The 17,418-nt window shown below is 43.6% G+C and overlaps 1 protein-coding gene across 1 annotated transcript in view; it reads right to left on the reverse strand.

Annotated features, from left to right (window-relative positions):
• AK9 (adenylate kinase 9) overlaps positions 1-17,418 on the reverse strand; it is a 160,358-nt gene that overhangs the window by 115,645 nt on the left and 27,295 nt on the right. Inside the window, exons 8-12 of the mRNA XM_045294606.1 lie at positions 15,987-16,061; positions 13,115-13,213; positions 6,725-6,864; positions 6,464-6,644; positions 901-1,045 (exon numbers count right to left, since the gene is read on the reverse strand). Coding sequence (XP_045150541.1) covers positions 901-1,045; positions 6,464-6,644; positions 6,725-6,864; positions 13,115-13,213; positions 15,987-16,061 — 640 coding nt within the window. The remainder of the gene's footprint in view (positions 1-900; positions 1,046-6,463; positions 6,645-6,724; positions 6,865-13,114; positions 13,214-15,986; positions 16,062-17,418) is intronic.

A 17,418-nucleotide genomic window follows, 5' to 3' on the forward strand; every position in this document is an offset into this window, starting at 1 on the left:
GCACTGAGATGCTTACAACGTCACTGGATCCAAAGACTTTCTACCCACTGGCCTGTGATCATCTGAAGAGGACTTTATAGATTAGTATCAGACATATGGGCTAATTTCAGACTTATGGACTTATGGATTGAGTTGGGATGCTTCCTTAATGTACAATTACCCTTTACATAAAACTCTCTCTTATACATATATGAGTCTCCCTGGATTTGTTTCTTCAGTCTACCCAGACGGACACAACTGCTAACCATCAAGTTGGCAGGTGAATTCCAACAGCCACTCTGCAGGAGGAAGGGGAGGTTGTCTGCTCCTGGAGAGATTTACAGCCTCTGAAACCCGGTCCATGGTCCACGAGTCTGGACTGACTCAGTAGCCCTAGGTTTTCTGGTCCTCAGTTTCTTCATCTTTAAAGTGAAGAGAAGTGTGCTAATTGACCAGGAAGGCATCTTCCAGTTCCACTGCTGGATGGCTTTCTGAATTTGAAATTACATTCCACAGACAGAAAATCCATTGCAATCAGGGCTGACATACAAATGTTAAAACAGAACAAAATAAAGTCAGGTGGATTGTTGTTGTTCTGTTAATGACGGGTACAGGTGCAGGTGTCGGTAAACACTGCTTAGTTTCTGACTTACAAATAGACTCACCCAGATAAAAAGATAAATCGTGCAAGCTGTGTTTGATGCCTTTCTTAGCAATCTGGGGCTGATTTTGCCTTGCATCCCTTAAACGGTTTATATACCTTCCCCCATTCATTAGAGGAGGGTAGAAGGTACAAGGTGCTACCGCCACCAAGACTCATGAAACAAAACCATGGCCCTCACGTAGCAGGGGCTTAATTACTTCCAGAAGCTTAAAATACATTTTAACTAAATTATCTAGAATTTTGAAAAGACACCTCACCTCTCTTTTTATCTTGCAGTTCTTTGAGAAGCTTTTCTTTCACGAGTCTAATAGCAAGTGCCGTGGCTTCAGCTATAGTATTCGCAATTAAAGTTTCAAGGGCTTGATCAAAGCGTGGTTGAACAAGTTTGACATAGTCAACCACCTGAAAAGATCACATAAGGAAATCAACATAAATGCAAATTATGGTGAATCTTGAATACATTGTCCACGCATATGCTTGTGCGCATGCACACACACACACACACACACAAACATAAGGGGCTGAAAAAAGGGTGTGGAGCATGCCATTATCTTTTCATAAGCTTTATGAACCCCTCCTCATAGATTTTAACACTAGTTGCATAGCTTCAAGTATTATGGTGTATATCCATATGTATTATATTCATGCTATATTTATGTTTATAAACAGCATAAAATGGCAACTATACACATGGACTTCATCAGATAAAATACCCAGGAATCAAAGATTACATATGAGACAAAAGAGCAGTTCAATATCATCAGTCAAAACACGGTCAAGTATAGATTGAGGGACAGACATACGCAAGTTCAGTTTGAAGCAGAAACATATTAAAACAGGTACCCAGGAGCCAAAGCATAAGTTGGAGCACATCCCACCTGAATTTAGAGACCATCTCAAGAACAGCTTTGATAAATTGAACACTAAGTGATTGGAGACCAGATGAGCTGTGGGATGGCATCCAGAACAACATACAGGAAGAAAGCAAAAGGTCATTGAAAAGACCGAAACGGATGTCAGGGGAGACTCTGAAACTTGCTCTTGAATGCAGAGAAGGTCAAGTGACTGTAAGCAAAGATGAAATGAAAGGGCTGAACCAAAAGCGGCCAGGGGCAGCTCCAGAACACAAAGCTGAGTATTAAAATGACACGTGTAAAACTCTGGGGTTAGAAATCCAAGAGGGTGGAACGTGTTCATTTTTCTTTCTTTCTTTAATAAATCATTTTATTTGGGGGCTCTGATAACAGCTCTTATAACATCAATGTTCAGCATTTTTCAAGCTGAAAGAACTACAGAAGAAAAAAAATCAAGCCTCGAGTTTCAGTATTGAGGGATACTGTAGGCAGAAAATTGATCACAAAGATGGAAGCGGTGGGGAGCAGCAGGGAGGGCACCAAGGTCAATGGTCATAACATGGTCAACACAGACAATGTTCCACATCCTAATTAAGTGAGTAGTGACTGGGGTCTTAAAAGTTCATGAGTGGCCATCAAAGGTGTAACTATTGGCCTCTTCTCAAACTAGAAGATGCATAGAAACAATGAGTCCAATGGACCACTCCAACACCAAGCCTCCATGACCCTCTGACCAGAAGAACCAGATGGTTCCCAACTCCCATCACCGACTGCTCTGAAAATGATCACATTTGGGTGTCCTGTGTAGAGTGGGAGAAACATGTAGAACAAAAGGAAAGATTATTTTGAAAGCTCAGGGTTACTAATTGGATCAAGACTGGTGAAACAACGTTCCCCCCCTCCCCGCAAGACCATGGCCCTTAGTTACTTTTCAGATTTGGAACTGAGTTCAACCACGGATCATTTTTTCAGCTAAGTAATAGACAGATCTACAAGGAAGAACAATAATAATAATGAAGTCTGCACATCTTAGAGTAATCAAACCATTGAGATCCACAGGGCAGTATTGCCCCAAGGAAGAAGCTCCAGAGGATTAGGAAAGTGGAAACACAGGGAAGAAGCCGGATAACTGATGTTCCATTGTGAGGATTGAAATCAATGAGATGGGAACAGGGTGCATGAATTGTTGGATGGAAAATTTATCTACTCTGTAAACCTTCACCCAATTCACACATACAAAGGAGGAGGAGGATGAAAATGAGGAAAAGGAGGAGGAGAAAGTCGGGAATATAGAGTCACTGTATCCCAAATAGTTGGTTGACTCAACTATTTCAAGTGGTACTCTATGATCAAGAACTGGTGGTATGGAAGAAGCACTGCTGACCTACACTGAGGGGGTGGTGAAAGACAAAGGCCCGGGAATGAAAGAATACCAGTGGAGACATGTCAACAAACAAATGTAGCTTTAAACACTCACTTGTATATGCCAAGAACTTTGGAAGGCAGCTATCTAGCTAAGTGACTGGAAGAGATTCATATTTGTCTCCTTTCCCAAGGAAGATGACTCCACAGAATGAGAAATTATTAAATAATATCACATAAAAATACAATTCTGCTGAGGAGAATAAAAAGAAACCAAAGAATTCAACAAAATAGAACATTTCCAAAGTTCTAAAAAACTTCCTCATGCTCCTTTGTAGTCAGTTTTCTCCTCCTCTTAAGTCCTGGCTCATGCTGTATGTCTTATAGATCAGCGTTGCTTTTTATAAAATTTTATATAAATGGAACCAGTAGTTCTCAACCTTCCTAATGCCACGACCTTTAATACAGTTCCTCATGTTGTGCTGACACCCCCACCCATAAAATTACTGTCATTACTACTTCATAACTGTAATTTTGCTACTGTTATGAATTGGGCCACCCCAGTGAAAGGGTCATTTGACCTCCATAGGGTCGTCGCGACCCACAGGTTGATAACTGCTGCATGGAACTATACAATATGCAATCTTCCCCAGGATTTTTCTCTTAAGGGAAATATAGTATTTTAAGATTCATGATGATTATTGTATGAAACCATATTTATTGTATGTATCAGTAATGTGTTAATCCTTTTCACTGTTGACTAGTATTCCATTTTATGAGCATACCACAGATTTTTATCCATTTATTAATTTTTATAATTTATTAATGCATGTTTGGGGTTGTCTCCAGCTTTTATTAATATAGCAGTAGCAAACATTTGTGTACAAATCTTTGTGGACATAAGTGTTCATTTCTCTTGGGTAAATACGTAGGAGGTACTGAATCCTATGGTCAGTGTAGGAGCTCTGTTGGCATAGTGGTTATGCATTGGACTGCCAGTTACAAGGTCAGTAGTTCACAACCATAGAACTACTTTCTATGGAAGAAAGACCAGCCTGCCGATTGCTGTAAAGAGTCTCAGCAGTCTATCCCAGCCTAGAGGGTCACTGCTAGTCGCATAATTTGGCAGCAGTGAGTTTGGGTTCTTTTAGGTTTTTGGTGAGTATACATTTGACTTTAAAAAAAAAAGGTCTAACTATTGTCCAAAGGGGTTGTTCTATTTGAAGTCCTACCAGTAATGCATGACAGTCCCAGTTGCCCTGTACCCTCACCAACACTCGGTTTTGTGAATATTTTAAATTCTAGCCATTCTTGTGGATTGAATATGTATCTCATTTAGCTTACATTTCAATTTCCCTAACCATTAATAATTTGAGATTCTTCTAATGTACTCATTGGTGATTCACATTCCTTTTGTTGTTGTTGTTCAAGGATCGCTGGCCTTTAGGAGTGTTCTCTAGTCCAGTCTGTTGGGGCACCACGCCCTGGCCCCAAAGTCCACCTTCATCATTCCTTGGATACATTCCTTTGTTTTTAAAGTTTATTTTCAAACTTTTGTCTACTTCAAATATTGGGTTAAAGATTTACTTATGGTATATACCCACTCCTCACTTATAGATATGGTAACATTCCAAAAGCCAGGTTGTTATGTGAATATCATGGTTATATGAACATGGAGGATGATGTTATCAGATCACAAAATGGAGTCTGACCTACTTTATTATCAACTGCCAAATTACATCAATACATAACTGCCAAGCCACCGGGAATCATGGTCCAGCCAAGTTGCTACATAACCTTAATCTTCACAGCCAGCGTTACTCTCGTTTTGGCACCTTAGCATTGATTATCGTATTGATTATGTATGCCATTTAAACACAAAATAGTTGAAAAGTTGATATTTTACGATTGTTGTAAATGTGAAGTGTTGGATAAGAAGATAGTTGATAAGTGAGGAGTGGGTGTACGTTTTAGATATAAATTCTTTGTCAGGTATGTAATATGCTTTTTAACATTGACTGTCAGGATCTTAGAAATTGATTTTTATTATGCTTAAGTTTAAATATTTCCAGATTCCTAGATTCCGTTTTGCCTTTCCTTCAATACAGTATTTGTCTACATTATTTTAGCCCATGCTAAGAAATATATATTTGTATCTACATAAATTTTAATCAATGTACAGTATTACATTAGATGAATCATAACCACTTGCTGAACTAAAATACCAATACCATAAGACTTGTGAAAGCTGGAAGCTGTGGAAGGTGGAAACCTGTCGGAGAAGGAAGATGCAAATATTTTTTCACTAATGAAGAATGAGAGGAAAGTGATATGACTGTGCTCAGTCAAAGGTAGGAGTGTTGGGACACCCAGAAAAACAAGGCATCCCTGTCAGGTTCCGGCTCTCAGAGGTTTCCCTTTACTGAGGTCCACATGTTTTGGCTATTCCAGACTGATATGATAAACTCAACTTGTGTGAGTAGCTCATAGTTTCTTCAGGGAAAATCTCGAGGATAGAATTGATCATTCAAAGGAGGTGTTCGGTTTTTAGGCTTTTCTACATATTCCCGATGGCCATTTCTAGCAGGGTAGGAGAAAGACTTCTCCCTATCCTGAGAAACGGTCTGCTTAGTTTTCACAGCGAGACTGACACGACGGGCTTCATTATTATTTCTGCACTTCTTTACTTCTCAGGGAGGTGATACCCCTGCCTCGTTTACTGGCTACCTGCCGTCTCTCATTTTGTAAACTGCTCGTCATTTTTTTCCCCCCACCGATGGAACTCGTCTGTGTATTCATTTCTAAAAATTCTTCATGTTTTGAAAATATCATCCCTTTCCCTGGCACATATTCTCATGATTTTATAATAACTCGTTCCTTGCTACTCTTTCCTTCACAAGACAGAGCGAAGTTCTCCTTCTCTTGCGTAGGGGCAGGACCTAGTTCTTGCTTCAAACACATAGAGCGTGGTTCCTCCGACCATGTGTGGCTTCTGAGATGATGTCTCAGAGGAGATTTTGCAGTTTCGCCCTTCAATCACGTCCTCGGAGGGGACCCAGCTTCCATGTCAGAAGACACAGTAGCAGGCCTCGGGGGGAGCGACGTGGCCAGGTGCTGAGGCCGTAGCCTTACTCAATGTGACTCGGTCATCTTCCAGCCCCACTCATGCTCTCAGATGACTGCAGTCCCAACAACATCTCAACTATACCCCCAGGAGACACTCAGACATTTAAAAGAAAGAAATTCAATTAAGCCAAACTGAATTCCTGCGTCAGGCACACCCTGGGAGATGATGAAGCCCAACCCCCAAACCAAAAATGAACCAACCTCAAGGCCATCGAGTCCATCCGACTCACAGCGACCCTAGAGGGCAGGGTAGAACTGCCCTGTGGGTTTCCGGGGCTGTAACTCTTCACAGGAGTAGAAAGCCTCATCTTTCTCCCATGGAGCCGCTGGTGGTTTCGAACGGCCGACCTTGTGATTAGCAACCCAATGCATAAACAATTACCTAAGTCACGGTGTAAATTTAAGACAACTGAGTGCAAATAAAACCTTACACATTGTAATCAAGGACATAGGTAGATCCATAGAGAGACAGAGTTACCTTTCCTTTATACTTTTCTGCAATCAAATTGCTAAGTGTTGTTTTCCCCGACGATTTAGGTCCGAATATGAATACTTTGCATGGTGGTGCTGGCATAGGTGGGAGCAGATAGGGACGAGGATTCGCTGAAAACGCTTTCAGTGCTTCTTCCGAGGAAAGACAGTATATTTTACCTAGGAAACTGAACATGCACCACAATAATATGCCACTGACAAGATGTACGAACCAGGTCTGAAATGACGTTCTGAAGGCCTTCCTTACCTCACAGAATAATCTGGTAATCCTGGGTAAACGTCGCCTTCTTTTAAAACCACAGGACACGCACGGCCCCATCTGCTCCTCTGCCATCGATATCTTGGTGCAATTAATTTAAAAGATGCCAGATTCCGGAACAGCTCATCCTGTTGATCACAAAGGTCGCAGTTGTCACGTGCTGTTGCCGCGATCCCGCTGCACAGCTAGACCACGTGACAGTGAAGACCTGCCTGCAGGGTTCCTTAGCTGGGAGCTTTCCAGGAGCAGCTGGCCAGGGCTTTGCCGTGCCTTTGGGTTTGAACTGCTGACCTTTAGCAACCAAATGCTTAACCATTAGGCCACTTGCTCCCAGGCTCAACGCCATCAAGTGGACTTCCACTACTAGCACCAACCCGATGGGCAGAGTAGAACGTCTGCGTGGGTTTCTGAGGCTGTGAATCTCTATGGGAGCAGAAAGCCTCATCTTTCTCCCAAGGAGCTGCTGCTGGGTTTGAAGCCTGGACCTTTGGGTTAACAGCCCAGCGGGTGACCCTCTGCGCCACCAGCGCTTCTTGGGACACTCAGCCAACAACCAAACTCTCTGCCATCAAGTCCATTGTGACCGTGTCACGAAGGGGCCTTTAACCACAAACACGACGTATAAAAACATGGGCACAAGAAATACATAGTATAAGTTTATCTTACTTGATAGTGCTTTGCCATTTTAAAAAAAGGAAGCAAATTTTGCCTTTTTCCCTCTTTGTCACAATACTTATCCTAGATTTAATAATAGCAGTTTTCATGTCTTTGAAATAAAACCCTGCGTAAAATTTGCTAAATGACTGTTTCAGTAGAGGAAAAAGAATTTTATGTATTTTTGACAGTTTTATTGCGACATAATACACATATTATATAATCCAGTAGTTCGATCTTATCAAGAAGAGTTGCACAATCAGGACCACATCGATTTTAGAACATTTGCTTTTCTCTGGTACTACTGCGTGGTATTAGCTCCCCACTCCCCCCCACCCCCCCACTCTCCCCTGCCACACCCCCAAGAAACCATTCATCCCATTACTGTCTCTGCTTTCACCCTTCCTGGATTGCACATACCGAAAAACATGCAAAAACATAAACCAAAGAAACAAAAAAGCTCACAACAAAATAAAATAAAAACCTCAATTGAAAGGACAGCAGAAAATACTAAAAACTAGAACAACTTTAAAATGGGCCGAGGGAGATCAAATGAATGATAAGGTGCTAATTTTTAACCTGTACTAGCAGTTTATCTTTTATAAAGTATAGAAGGCTTTTTCTTAACAATGGTTTCAGAAAAACTCTTACTGAAAAACACCAGATTCTCAACTCACCTAAGCTTTTAAGTAACATGATACAATATACTTATAATATTTTAAATAGTAGGGTATTGTATCTATGAAATACTTCCTCAGTTACTTAGCTTGTGAGTGATTCTTCGTGCTTAATGAAGTTTAAAGTCTCTGCGCATTCTCTTTGGTTGGTGCCCTTCCTAGTAGTTAGGAACTGCTTCCCTACAGAGCACAGGGGTCCTGAGAGGCCTAGCTCTGGGCCACCAGAGCAGAGGACAGGAGGACTGGAGACAGAAGGCAGGGTGAGTGGCTGCCAAGGGAAAGAGTTGGGGTTGGTTCCCTCCAACCTTTAGACGTGGCTCTCACATATATCTGCTGGCTCCGGTGTTGACTATGGAAGGTGGTGGGACTGAGAGTTATGGCTGTGCCTGGCCCACTGCAGCATCAGAGAGCAAAGAGCAAGCATATTATGGAGATGCTGCATGAGTGCCCTTGGCTAAGGGCGGGAAGAGGTGCTGAAATCTTCAGCAGGCGGTCACTGCTTAGGAGAGCTACACGAGCCCGAGAACCACCTTGATGGGGCCCATTGGGCCAATGGAGTGCCTCCCATAGACAATAAGTTAGGGACTCCAACTGTCTCAGTAAAGCCAGGAGACAGGTACTCTGTTGTTCTTCTTTTTTAGTTAATTTGAGTACTCTGTTCTTATCCTTCTTTCCCATCCAAACATTTTAAGAGGCCAAGGGAAACTAGATGAGGAACAGACTGTTCCCTCATAATTCTAAGCCACTGGAGCCACAGGGTGAGCAAACCTGGAGGGAAAAGCCTGGGCTTTCCAATGAATTTGGTCTTTTCAAATGATCACCGTCAATTTTGGTCAAACAAAGCAGATTGAGCACATGCAATGATGGTTGCTGCTTTCCCCAAATCCTGATCAAATGCCCAAACCAAAACTCACTGTCAGCATGTCCATTCTCACTCACAGTGACCTATTGGACAGAGTAGAATTGCCCCCTGTGGGTTTTCTGGGCTGCAAACCTTTATAGGAGTGGAAAGCCTTCTCTTTCTCCCTTGCAGTGGCTAGTGGTTTTGAACTGCTGACCTTGAGAATCACAGCCCAACTCATAAACACTATGCCATCAGAGCTCTTTGAAACAAGGGCACAGTAATAAAAAAGGAATAGTCCCACGAGGACTCAGAAAATGAGAGAGGAGACCAAAGGAGTTAACAGTGGACCAGTTACAGCAACACAATTCTGTAAGCTAGACAGCAGAGGAGGAGTGGTAACTGCCTGACTGAAAGCAGAGAAAGAGGAGAGTAAATTATCGGGGTGGCAGGGACAGGTATGGCATGGGATAAGATGAGGACAAAAGCCAGTTGATTCATTCTACAAAACCCTAGAAAGGCCAGGACCTGGTGGGACCAGACTCCTCTGAAGGCAGGGTGAGTGGACAATAGAAAACAAGCAAATTGGTTGAAAATGCTTCAGAGGAGGTTCTTTTGGCTAGAGCTACTCCCTACAGCACTCAATCAGCCAACTGCACCTACCCCAACAAAGATCTCAAAGGGAGCATTGAAGGATTACTTTCTGGAGGGACTGAACCAGAGGTTCTTATACAAGGGACTCTAGAACTGCCAAGGCCAGAGGGAGGTACACAAAAGTTGGTAGTTAGCAACCACCCCAATTCCCCGCCCACCGGAGCCTCTCCCTGAAGAACATCTGGATGATTCCATGGTCCAGCGACTACAAAGGGAATGCCTGGCACACTCCCACCCATCTTGTAGTGCCTGAGTGGATGCTCCTGCACCGTGGGACCTGGTATAAAATGAAAACGAAGGTCCAGATGAGGAAATTACTAAGGATTTTAAAAGTTTGATAGGGGAGTATTAAGATAAGCCTGGGTCTTTCTAAGCACAGGATTCTTGCTTGCACAGGTAGAAATTCCATGCGGCCAGCCCCGTCCCTGCAATACAGTTGTTAGTTTGGCTGTCACCATGGGATTTAGGCACCGTAGAAGCATCATCTCATTTACTACTTGAAATAACTCTATGTGGTAAGGATTATTACCTCTTTTTAACCACTGAGTTAAAAACAAACACAAACACAAAAACCTAAAACGCACTGCTAGCTAGTCAATTGTGGCGCATAGTGACCCTGTAAGACAAGGTAGAACTGCCCCTGAGGGTTTCTGAGACTATAGCTCTTTATGGAAGTAGAAAGCCTCACCTTTCACCCAGGAGAAGCTGGTGGTTTTGAACTGCTGATCTTATTATGGTCAGCAGCCCAAGAGTAACCACTATGCCACCAGGGCTCCTCTATTGAATCAACGGGAAGCAAAAGCCACAGGTCTCATAAGCTGTTGTACTAGAATTAAAACCCAGATCAGTATGATTTGAAAACCAATGTCACTGTCTACTGTTCTGGTGCCTCTACACACACACACACACACACACACACACACACACACACACACACACACACCCCACCTCGTCCCCCAACCTGTTAGGTGTTACACAGCTTCTCACTCTTCCCCAGGGAATAAGTCCACAGTGCTAGGTTTGTGTCTCTCTTACCCTTTCAACAAAATGTTCTCATCGCGGCTGCAGACAGCCTCCTAGGAAGGTTTTGTTTGGTTTATTTTAATTAATGCCAGAGCCCCATTCCAGAAAGTCTGCTCTAGCCGGTCTAGGATGTGGTCTGGGCAGAGGTTAATGTTTAAAACAACTCATAGATGACCTTACTGTGCATTCAGTGTTCAGAATCAATCATTGCTTTAAACATGCCCTTAATATCGATTCTCTAAAAATCATCTGCCTTTAGCTAAAGGGTATCCACTTAAAGTCCTTCCAAACACACTGGAGCTTATAGATCAATCAACTTTAACCTAGCACCCTCCTTTAGTGGTCCAATCATGACAGTGGTGTGTGTGTGTGTGTGTATGTGTGTGTGTGAAACTTCAGTGGGCATAGAAGCTGAAACAAGGCAAGGGAGCGAGGATGGAGATTTGGACAAAGCATGGGAACAACCCATGACAACAGTGCAGGACTACATTTCCCAGAACCCCTTACTGCCCCCCAATGGAAGTTCATGAGGATCAAGAATTTCATGTGCAGAGGAACCTTTGAAAATGCTTGATCTGCATGTGGGGGAGGGCCATACGGATGGTGTGGTAGAGAGAAGGGTGGACAAGGTATACTGGGACTGCCCTTGCTGGCTGGTAAATTTTTCTTTCTATTAAGAATTCCTAAATGAAATTCTCTTGTGCCTTATGTCTTCCAAAAGCAAATCTTATTCTTGGTAAGACAAGAACCTAATTCTGGTGATTCTACAACGTTTTAGTCCCAATTGGACCTCCAGAGAGTCTGGTCCCCTGGAGCTAGGGGACGGGCTCAGGTAATCAGCACTTGTGACAAGCCTCCCAGCGGATTCTTCTGGAGGCGGCCTGGCCTGCTGGGGAGAAGCACTGGTCAAGGGCCATGAATAATGATCCCTGTGGACACAGGTACAACTTCTGCCTTTTGAGAAAAAACACACAAAAGCAGCTACCTCAGGCATGCATTTTATGAAGTAAAACTGTCTTCTCTCTCTACCATGGAGTCATACTGACTCTTAGCAACCCCCCTGTAGTCTCTGAGACTCGAACTGTGGATGGGACTAGAGAGCCCAGTTTTACTCCCTCCAAGGTGCTGGTGGTTTCAGATTGCCCACCACATGGACCGCAGCACAACAAATAACCACTCTGCCACCAGAGCTCACTAGAGATGCAATAGTGCCTAAGGACAAGCTTATTAGCTAGGAAACGTCCCCAGGGGTGTTTTTTCTTTGACTTTAGCGGTTTCTGCTCTCAAAGCACTCTGCTGACCAGAGGTTCCAGCTCATGTTCTGGTTAAGCTCACCTGTTGGGATCTATGGATTACACAGTACAGGATAACAAAATTGCCTCTTTCTTCCGTTACTTTATATATATATATATAAAATCTAGTTATATATATATATATATAATTATGAAACCTAGTTATGGTTCAGGTAGTTGGTTTTTCGATTCACATAGGTAGGCTTTACTACTTCCAGGAACAGATCAAAGCCTCCTAAGAGGCTTGTGGTCCTTCTGAGACTCAGCTCAGCTATGGTTTAATTCCCATCAGTCTGCAGCACCCCCGTGCCAGGAACACTAGAGGCACTCAAAGCAACTGGCTGAATGATTGAAGGAGGAATGGGTGCTTTGGGAGTTGGAAGCTTTTATGGCTTGGTTCTGTAGTGCTGCAAAAAAAAATTTTTTTTTTTTAACTGGGAACCTGGGGTTCTTTCTTTGATTGTTAAATTACTCCTGTGGTTAATTGTTCTGATTTTATTATCTCTGCTTCAAGACTTCTGTCTTGCCTCTGGAAGATTCCTGACACAATTCTGTTTGGGCTTATATTATTGACAGGGGTGGTGAAAGAGTTAGCTTGCTGTTAATTAAGCTACTGGGAATATAACATAATTTAAGATTTCATTTGTCAAAAATCCAAAATGTAACAGTCCCTTCCACTGCAGTAAAAATTCCTTTGAACTTAATCAGTAAGGATGCCCTAACTCAGGAAGGAGGCCAGCAAGACCATGTAGATCAGCAATGGAGCCTGAGACACCAGGGCATGGTGGTCTGGCAGTCCCTGGAGAAATGTAGATACTAGTTAATGGTAGATATAACAATGGATTCCGTGATATTTTCCTGTGAAGCCTGTTCACTTTGTTTAGGGTCCTGTGATCATTGTAAAACCTGTTGCAAAACCTGTTTGTGTCACATAGTTTCAGGTACAGAATCTGCTTTTCACTGAATCTTTGAAGCAGTGTAGAGGTAGCAAACTCCATTGTTTATTTCCATCTGGCGCTTGCAGAAATGAGCTTAAAGTTTCTCCAATGGAGCTGGTTTCTTTTGTGGCTGAAACAGTGACAGGTGATTCCCAACCTGGTGTCCCAGCAACATTATGGCTGCTTCTCAGAAGCCAAATCAATTTTTATAAAAGATACCTTTAAGCCTAGGAAGGCTAGCAGTGAGTTCACAATACAGGATGGAAAAGGAGCCGTTCCGCCAGTGAGATATGACTTACGTTTTCCATTACATCACTCATCTCCTCCTCTGCACTCTGCAGTTTGGTGATCACAGCTGCTCTTTTGAGGTTCAGATACTGAAGTCGCTCGATCACTGTCTAAATGCACAGGACAAACGTTTAAAGACATTGGTATTGGATGTTTGAATGAACATTGAATTGGTATTGGCATTTGCATGGCTCAAATATTCTTGGACATTGCAGCACTTTCTCTCTTTTTCATTGGTTATAAAATTCATGTACGTTTGAGGAAAGAAATGGAAGCAAAATAAATATTTTGGAGTAACAAGGCACAGCCAAGTTCTTTTCTCTTATGGAAACTAAAAGTTGGTCCACGCCATGTGTCCCAGCGATCACAGTTACAACTCCACAGGGAGCAGACTGCTGCTTACTTTGCCTGTATGAGTGCACGTGCCACAACCACTAGGAACACTTTCCTCACCCTGGTTCCAGCGGTTTATTGCCTGTTAGCATCTGCCCACAATGTGGAGCATCCTTAAATCAGGCGCACCAAGCCTTCTTTAGACTCTTTCCCCGAGGCAGGCAACGCTGGCTGCTTTCGCTTGTCTAGCATCTCCAGTGTCCCTTCTCTTGATAATTGCACACCTACTTCCTAGGGAAAATGGCTCCTCCTCCACCTTTAGTGTGTTGGGGCTACAAATTGCCAAGCCTGGCACTCTCCCACAGGCAATCACTATGTTGTGCCCTCTCCTTCATTTCCAAATGAACAGAACAGGCATCTCAGCAGAAGTGTCTTTTCTCTCTTGCCCATCTGCCTCAGTCAGGTGCCTCTTGGAATGTCATTCTGCACCTAGAATGGCCTCCCTTTGTTCTTGCACCCAGGAACCAGTGCCCCCTCATGTCCCGCCCCCATCCCCTGAGTCCCCAGTAAGCCTCTGTGCCTATGGTGTGTAGGATGGATGTTGGGGCCTTCCTGGGTTAACAGAAATGGCTCTGTGGTGTCCCCTCCAAATGGCATCCAGGGCATGAGCCATACCTACCATACCTGTGATCAGCTTCCGCTCTCTCTCCCTCCCAGCCTTCCTGTGCTCTAAAGAAACTCACTGCTACTGAGTCAATTCAGAGTCAGAGAGACCCTACAGGGCAGTCTGTAACGGTCCCGTTTGGGTTTCCGAGGTTGTGATTCTTTCAGGGATCAGAAAGCTTCATCTTTCTCTACTAGAGTGGCTGATGGAGCTGCTGGTGGCATTGAACTGCTGACCTTGTGGTTAGCAGCCCGATTTTTAATCCACTCCACCAGGACTCCCTCCCAAACCCCAGACCTTGGGCTTATTAAAAACGATTACATCTTCCACGAAAATGTTGTTTCATAATTTGTTTGTATTTCTTCAATTAATAATTAGATTATAGGCAGTTAAATATTTACTGGAAAATTTATTATTACCCTCTGTTGGAATGATAGTATCTTTTTTCCCTCCCTGCTTCCTCTAGTTTCTCTGGAGCCTTCCAAATCTGCTTCTTTGGGTGTGAAAACCACTTTTCTTTTATGATTGGGGTCTCAGGCAGGATTTGACTTTTTGAGATTGACTAATTTGGCTGAGCATAATGCCTTCCAAATCTGCCCCCGACGTGAGGTGTCTGACGGCCTCTCTCAGTGTTTCAGTGATGCGTGATACTCCGCTGTGTGCACGCACGCACCAGTTTACTCCTCTATTCCTTCATGGACGATTTTATAATAAGTATGGCTACCATTGCCCCCCACATAGGCATTTGCTTTTGATGTTGTGAAAGTAACATTGTGTTCCCCTAATACACAGCTGTGTTCTTTTTAAAAATGGCTATAATTCACATTCTCAGTAACCTGTCGGCTACTGAGGATGTGACACTTCTCCAGTGGTGTTTACTCGACTCTGAGTCATGCAACCATTACGACAAGTCGTTTTAGGGTATCTTCATCACCTCAAAGAGCACCCTTGAATCCCACAGCAGTTACCACTACCTTCCCTGCCACTTACAATCCTCACTCTCACCACACCTAGGCAGCCCCGGTAGATTTGCCTGTCTGGGACATTTCATGGAAATGCAATCATACCAGATGTGCTCTCTGTGGCTGGCTTATTTATTAGCATAATGGAGTCAAGCTCCATCCATGTGGCCATTCATTTTTTTTCATGGCTCCACAATATTTTCTAGCGTGGAATGTATTATTAATCTATTCATCACTTGATGGACATTTAGGTGATGCTTGCTTTGGGGTATGGTGTCAAGGACTTTCAGCTATAAAGTATATTGTGGGCATCTGCTCTTATTTCTCTTGAGTGCCCACCTTGGAGGGGAACTGCTGAGCCACAGTGTCACTCTTTGTGTGGCCTTTAAGGAGGCCTTTCAGTCAGCCTGCAGGGGGACCGTGAATCAGAATAGACTCCCTGACAAGACATTCCCTTTTCTGTCTTAGAATAATGAGGGAGTTCTGTTGGCACAGTGAGTGAAGTGTTGTTAACCAAATTTTCGGCAGTCTGAACCCACCAGCTGCTCCACAGGCGAGAGACAAGGAGGCAGTCTACTTCTGCTTCTGTGAAACCCGGTGACATCATCCTGGTCCGAACTGCCAGAGCGATCCTCTGTTCTATAGGGTCAACCTGACATTCTTGAGTGTGTGTTTTGGTTGATGACTAAGGAGAACTGGGGGGTGAGAGGTGCGCATGGATAAATGCTGGACTGTAGGCAGAAAGGCTGGCAGCTTGAGCCCACCCAACAGCGCCTCGGATGTCAGGCCTGGCGACCTGCTTCTAAAATGGCCTTAAAAACCCTGTGGAGCAGTGCTACTCCCGAGGCCACCAGGAGTCAGAACCGACAGGGCAACAACAGGAAAGACGGATACAATCCATCATTTTCAAACTTCCCAACTCACCAGGAAAAGCTCCTCTGAGGACTTCTTTCCATCCAGCTCAATGAGATACTGGGAATTGTGCTCAGCCATCATTCCCTGTAGATCACAAACATGTTAATCATCCAAGATAAGAGGGAAAGTGGAATACAAGATCACAGTCTCAACACACTATGAAGAAGACGTCTTTAGATGTCAACCCTTTGTTTTACACAGTAAATCACTTTCAAGAAACGACTGCAACAGCCAGAACTAGTCTTCCAGCCATCCATTTTACTCCCCTTTTGTTGAGTCCTGGTGGCATAGTGGGCTGTGGGCTGCACAGGGCCAGAGGCTCCAAACCACCTGCTGCTCCTGGGGAGAAAGATGAGGCTGTCGGCTCCCATCAAGATTCACAGCCTCAGATACCCACAGGGGCAGTTCTACTTGGCCCCAGAGCAGTGGTTCTCAACCTTCCTAATGACGCGACCCTTGATACAGTTCCTCATGTTGTGGTGACGCCCCCCATAAAATTGCTTTCTTTGCTACTTCATAACTATAATTTTGCCTCTGTTATGAATTGTCATGTAAAATCTGATATGCACGATGCATTTTCATTGTTACAAATGGAACATAATTAGAGCATAGTGATGAATCACAAAAACAATATGTAATTATAGATTGTGAAATATTTATTTCTAATGACAAATAAATGAAATGTTGTTTTGAAGCATGGTGTAGCATGGGTAACAGTCTTCACACCAGGTCCTCGTACGTGGGCGTATCTGCATGTGGGCAGACCCGCCTGCAGACGGATAGAGGAGCAGTGTCTCAGTTCCTAAGACCATCAGAAAGTGTTTTCCGATGGTCTTAGGCGACCCCTGTGAAAGGGTTGCTCGATCCCCAAAGGACTCGCGACCCACAGGTTGAGAAGCGCTGCCCTAGAGGGTGACCATAGTGAGAATCAGCTGGGTGGCAGTGGGTCTTGGTTCTGGCTCCACTGGATGGGGCTTCAGCGAGGCTAACATAAGAGCTGGCCCGTGACCTCAGAGGAAGGACCTTTGTTGGAGACAAAAAGGGGGCTACTGGTAGCCGTGTTCTTTCCTTTTGAGAAGCTGTTTTCAAGGCTTGTGATAGAAGGAGGAAGTAAAAAGTAATTCGTAAGAAAACAATGGGATTTCCCCCAGTGGATAATGAGAATGAAAATGACCCCCTCTTAAAAAGCATAAGCACTGTTAAAACGGCATGAAATGAAGTCCCTTGGTTTCGCTATCATATGGATGGAGGAACTGGGGGCTGTTCTTCGTTTGTCTTTCTGCTTCTCATGCTTAGCACAGGGTCTGGTCAAGTGTTTGCCAAATAAGCTGCCAACACAGCTGAGTCTCCTTGTCACATTCTTCCTGGGTATTTGACAGCATAAAATACAGCTTTCACATAATTGTAATCATAGCAATCATACTGGTTTAAATGCAAATTG

This window comes from Echinops telfairi, unplaced genomic scaffold (genome assembly GCF_000313985.2).
Source record: "Echinops telfairi isolate 266 unplaced genomic scaffold, ASM31398v2 ScPeMD7_3533;HRSCAF=4204_0, whole genome shotgun sequence".
NCBI lineage: Eukaryota > Metazoa > Chordata > Mammalia > Afrosoricida > Tenrecidae > Echinops > Echinops telfairi.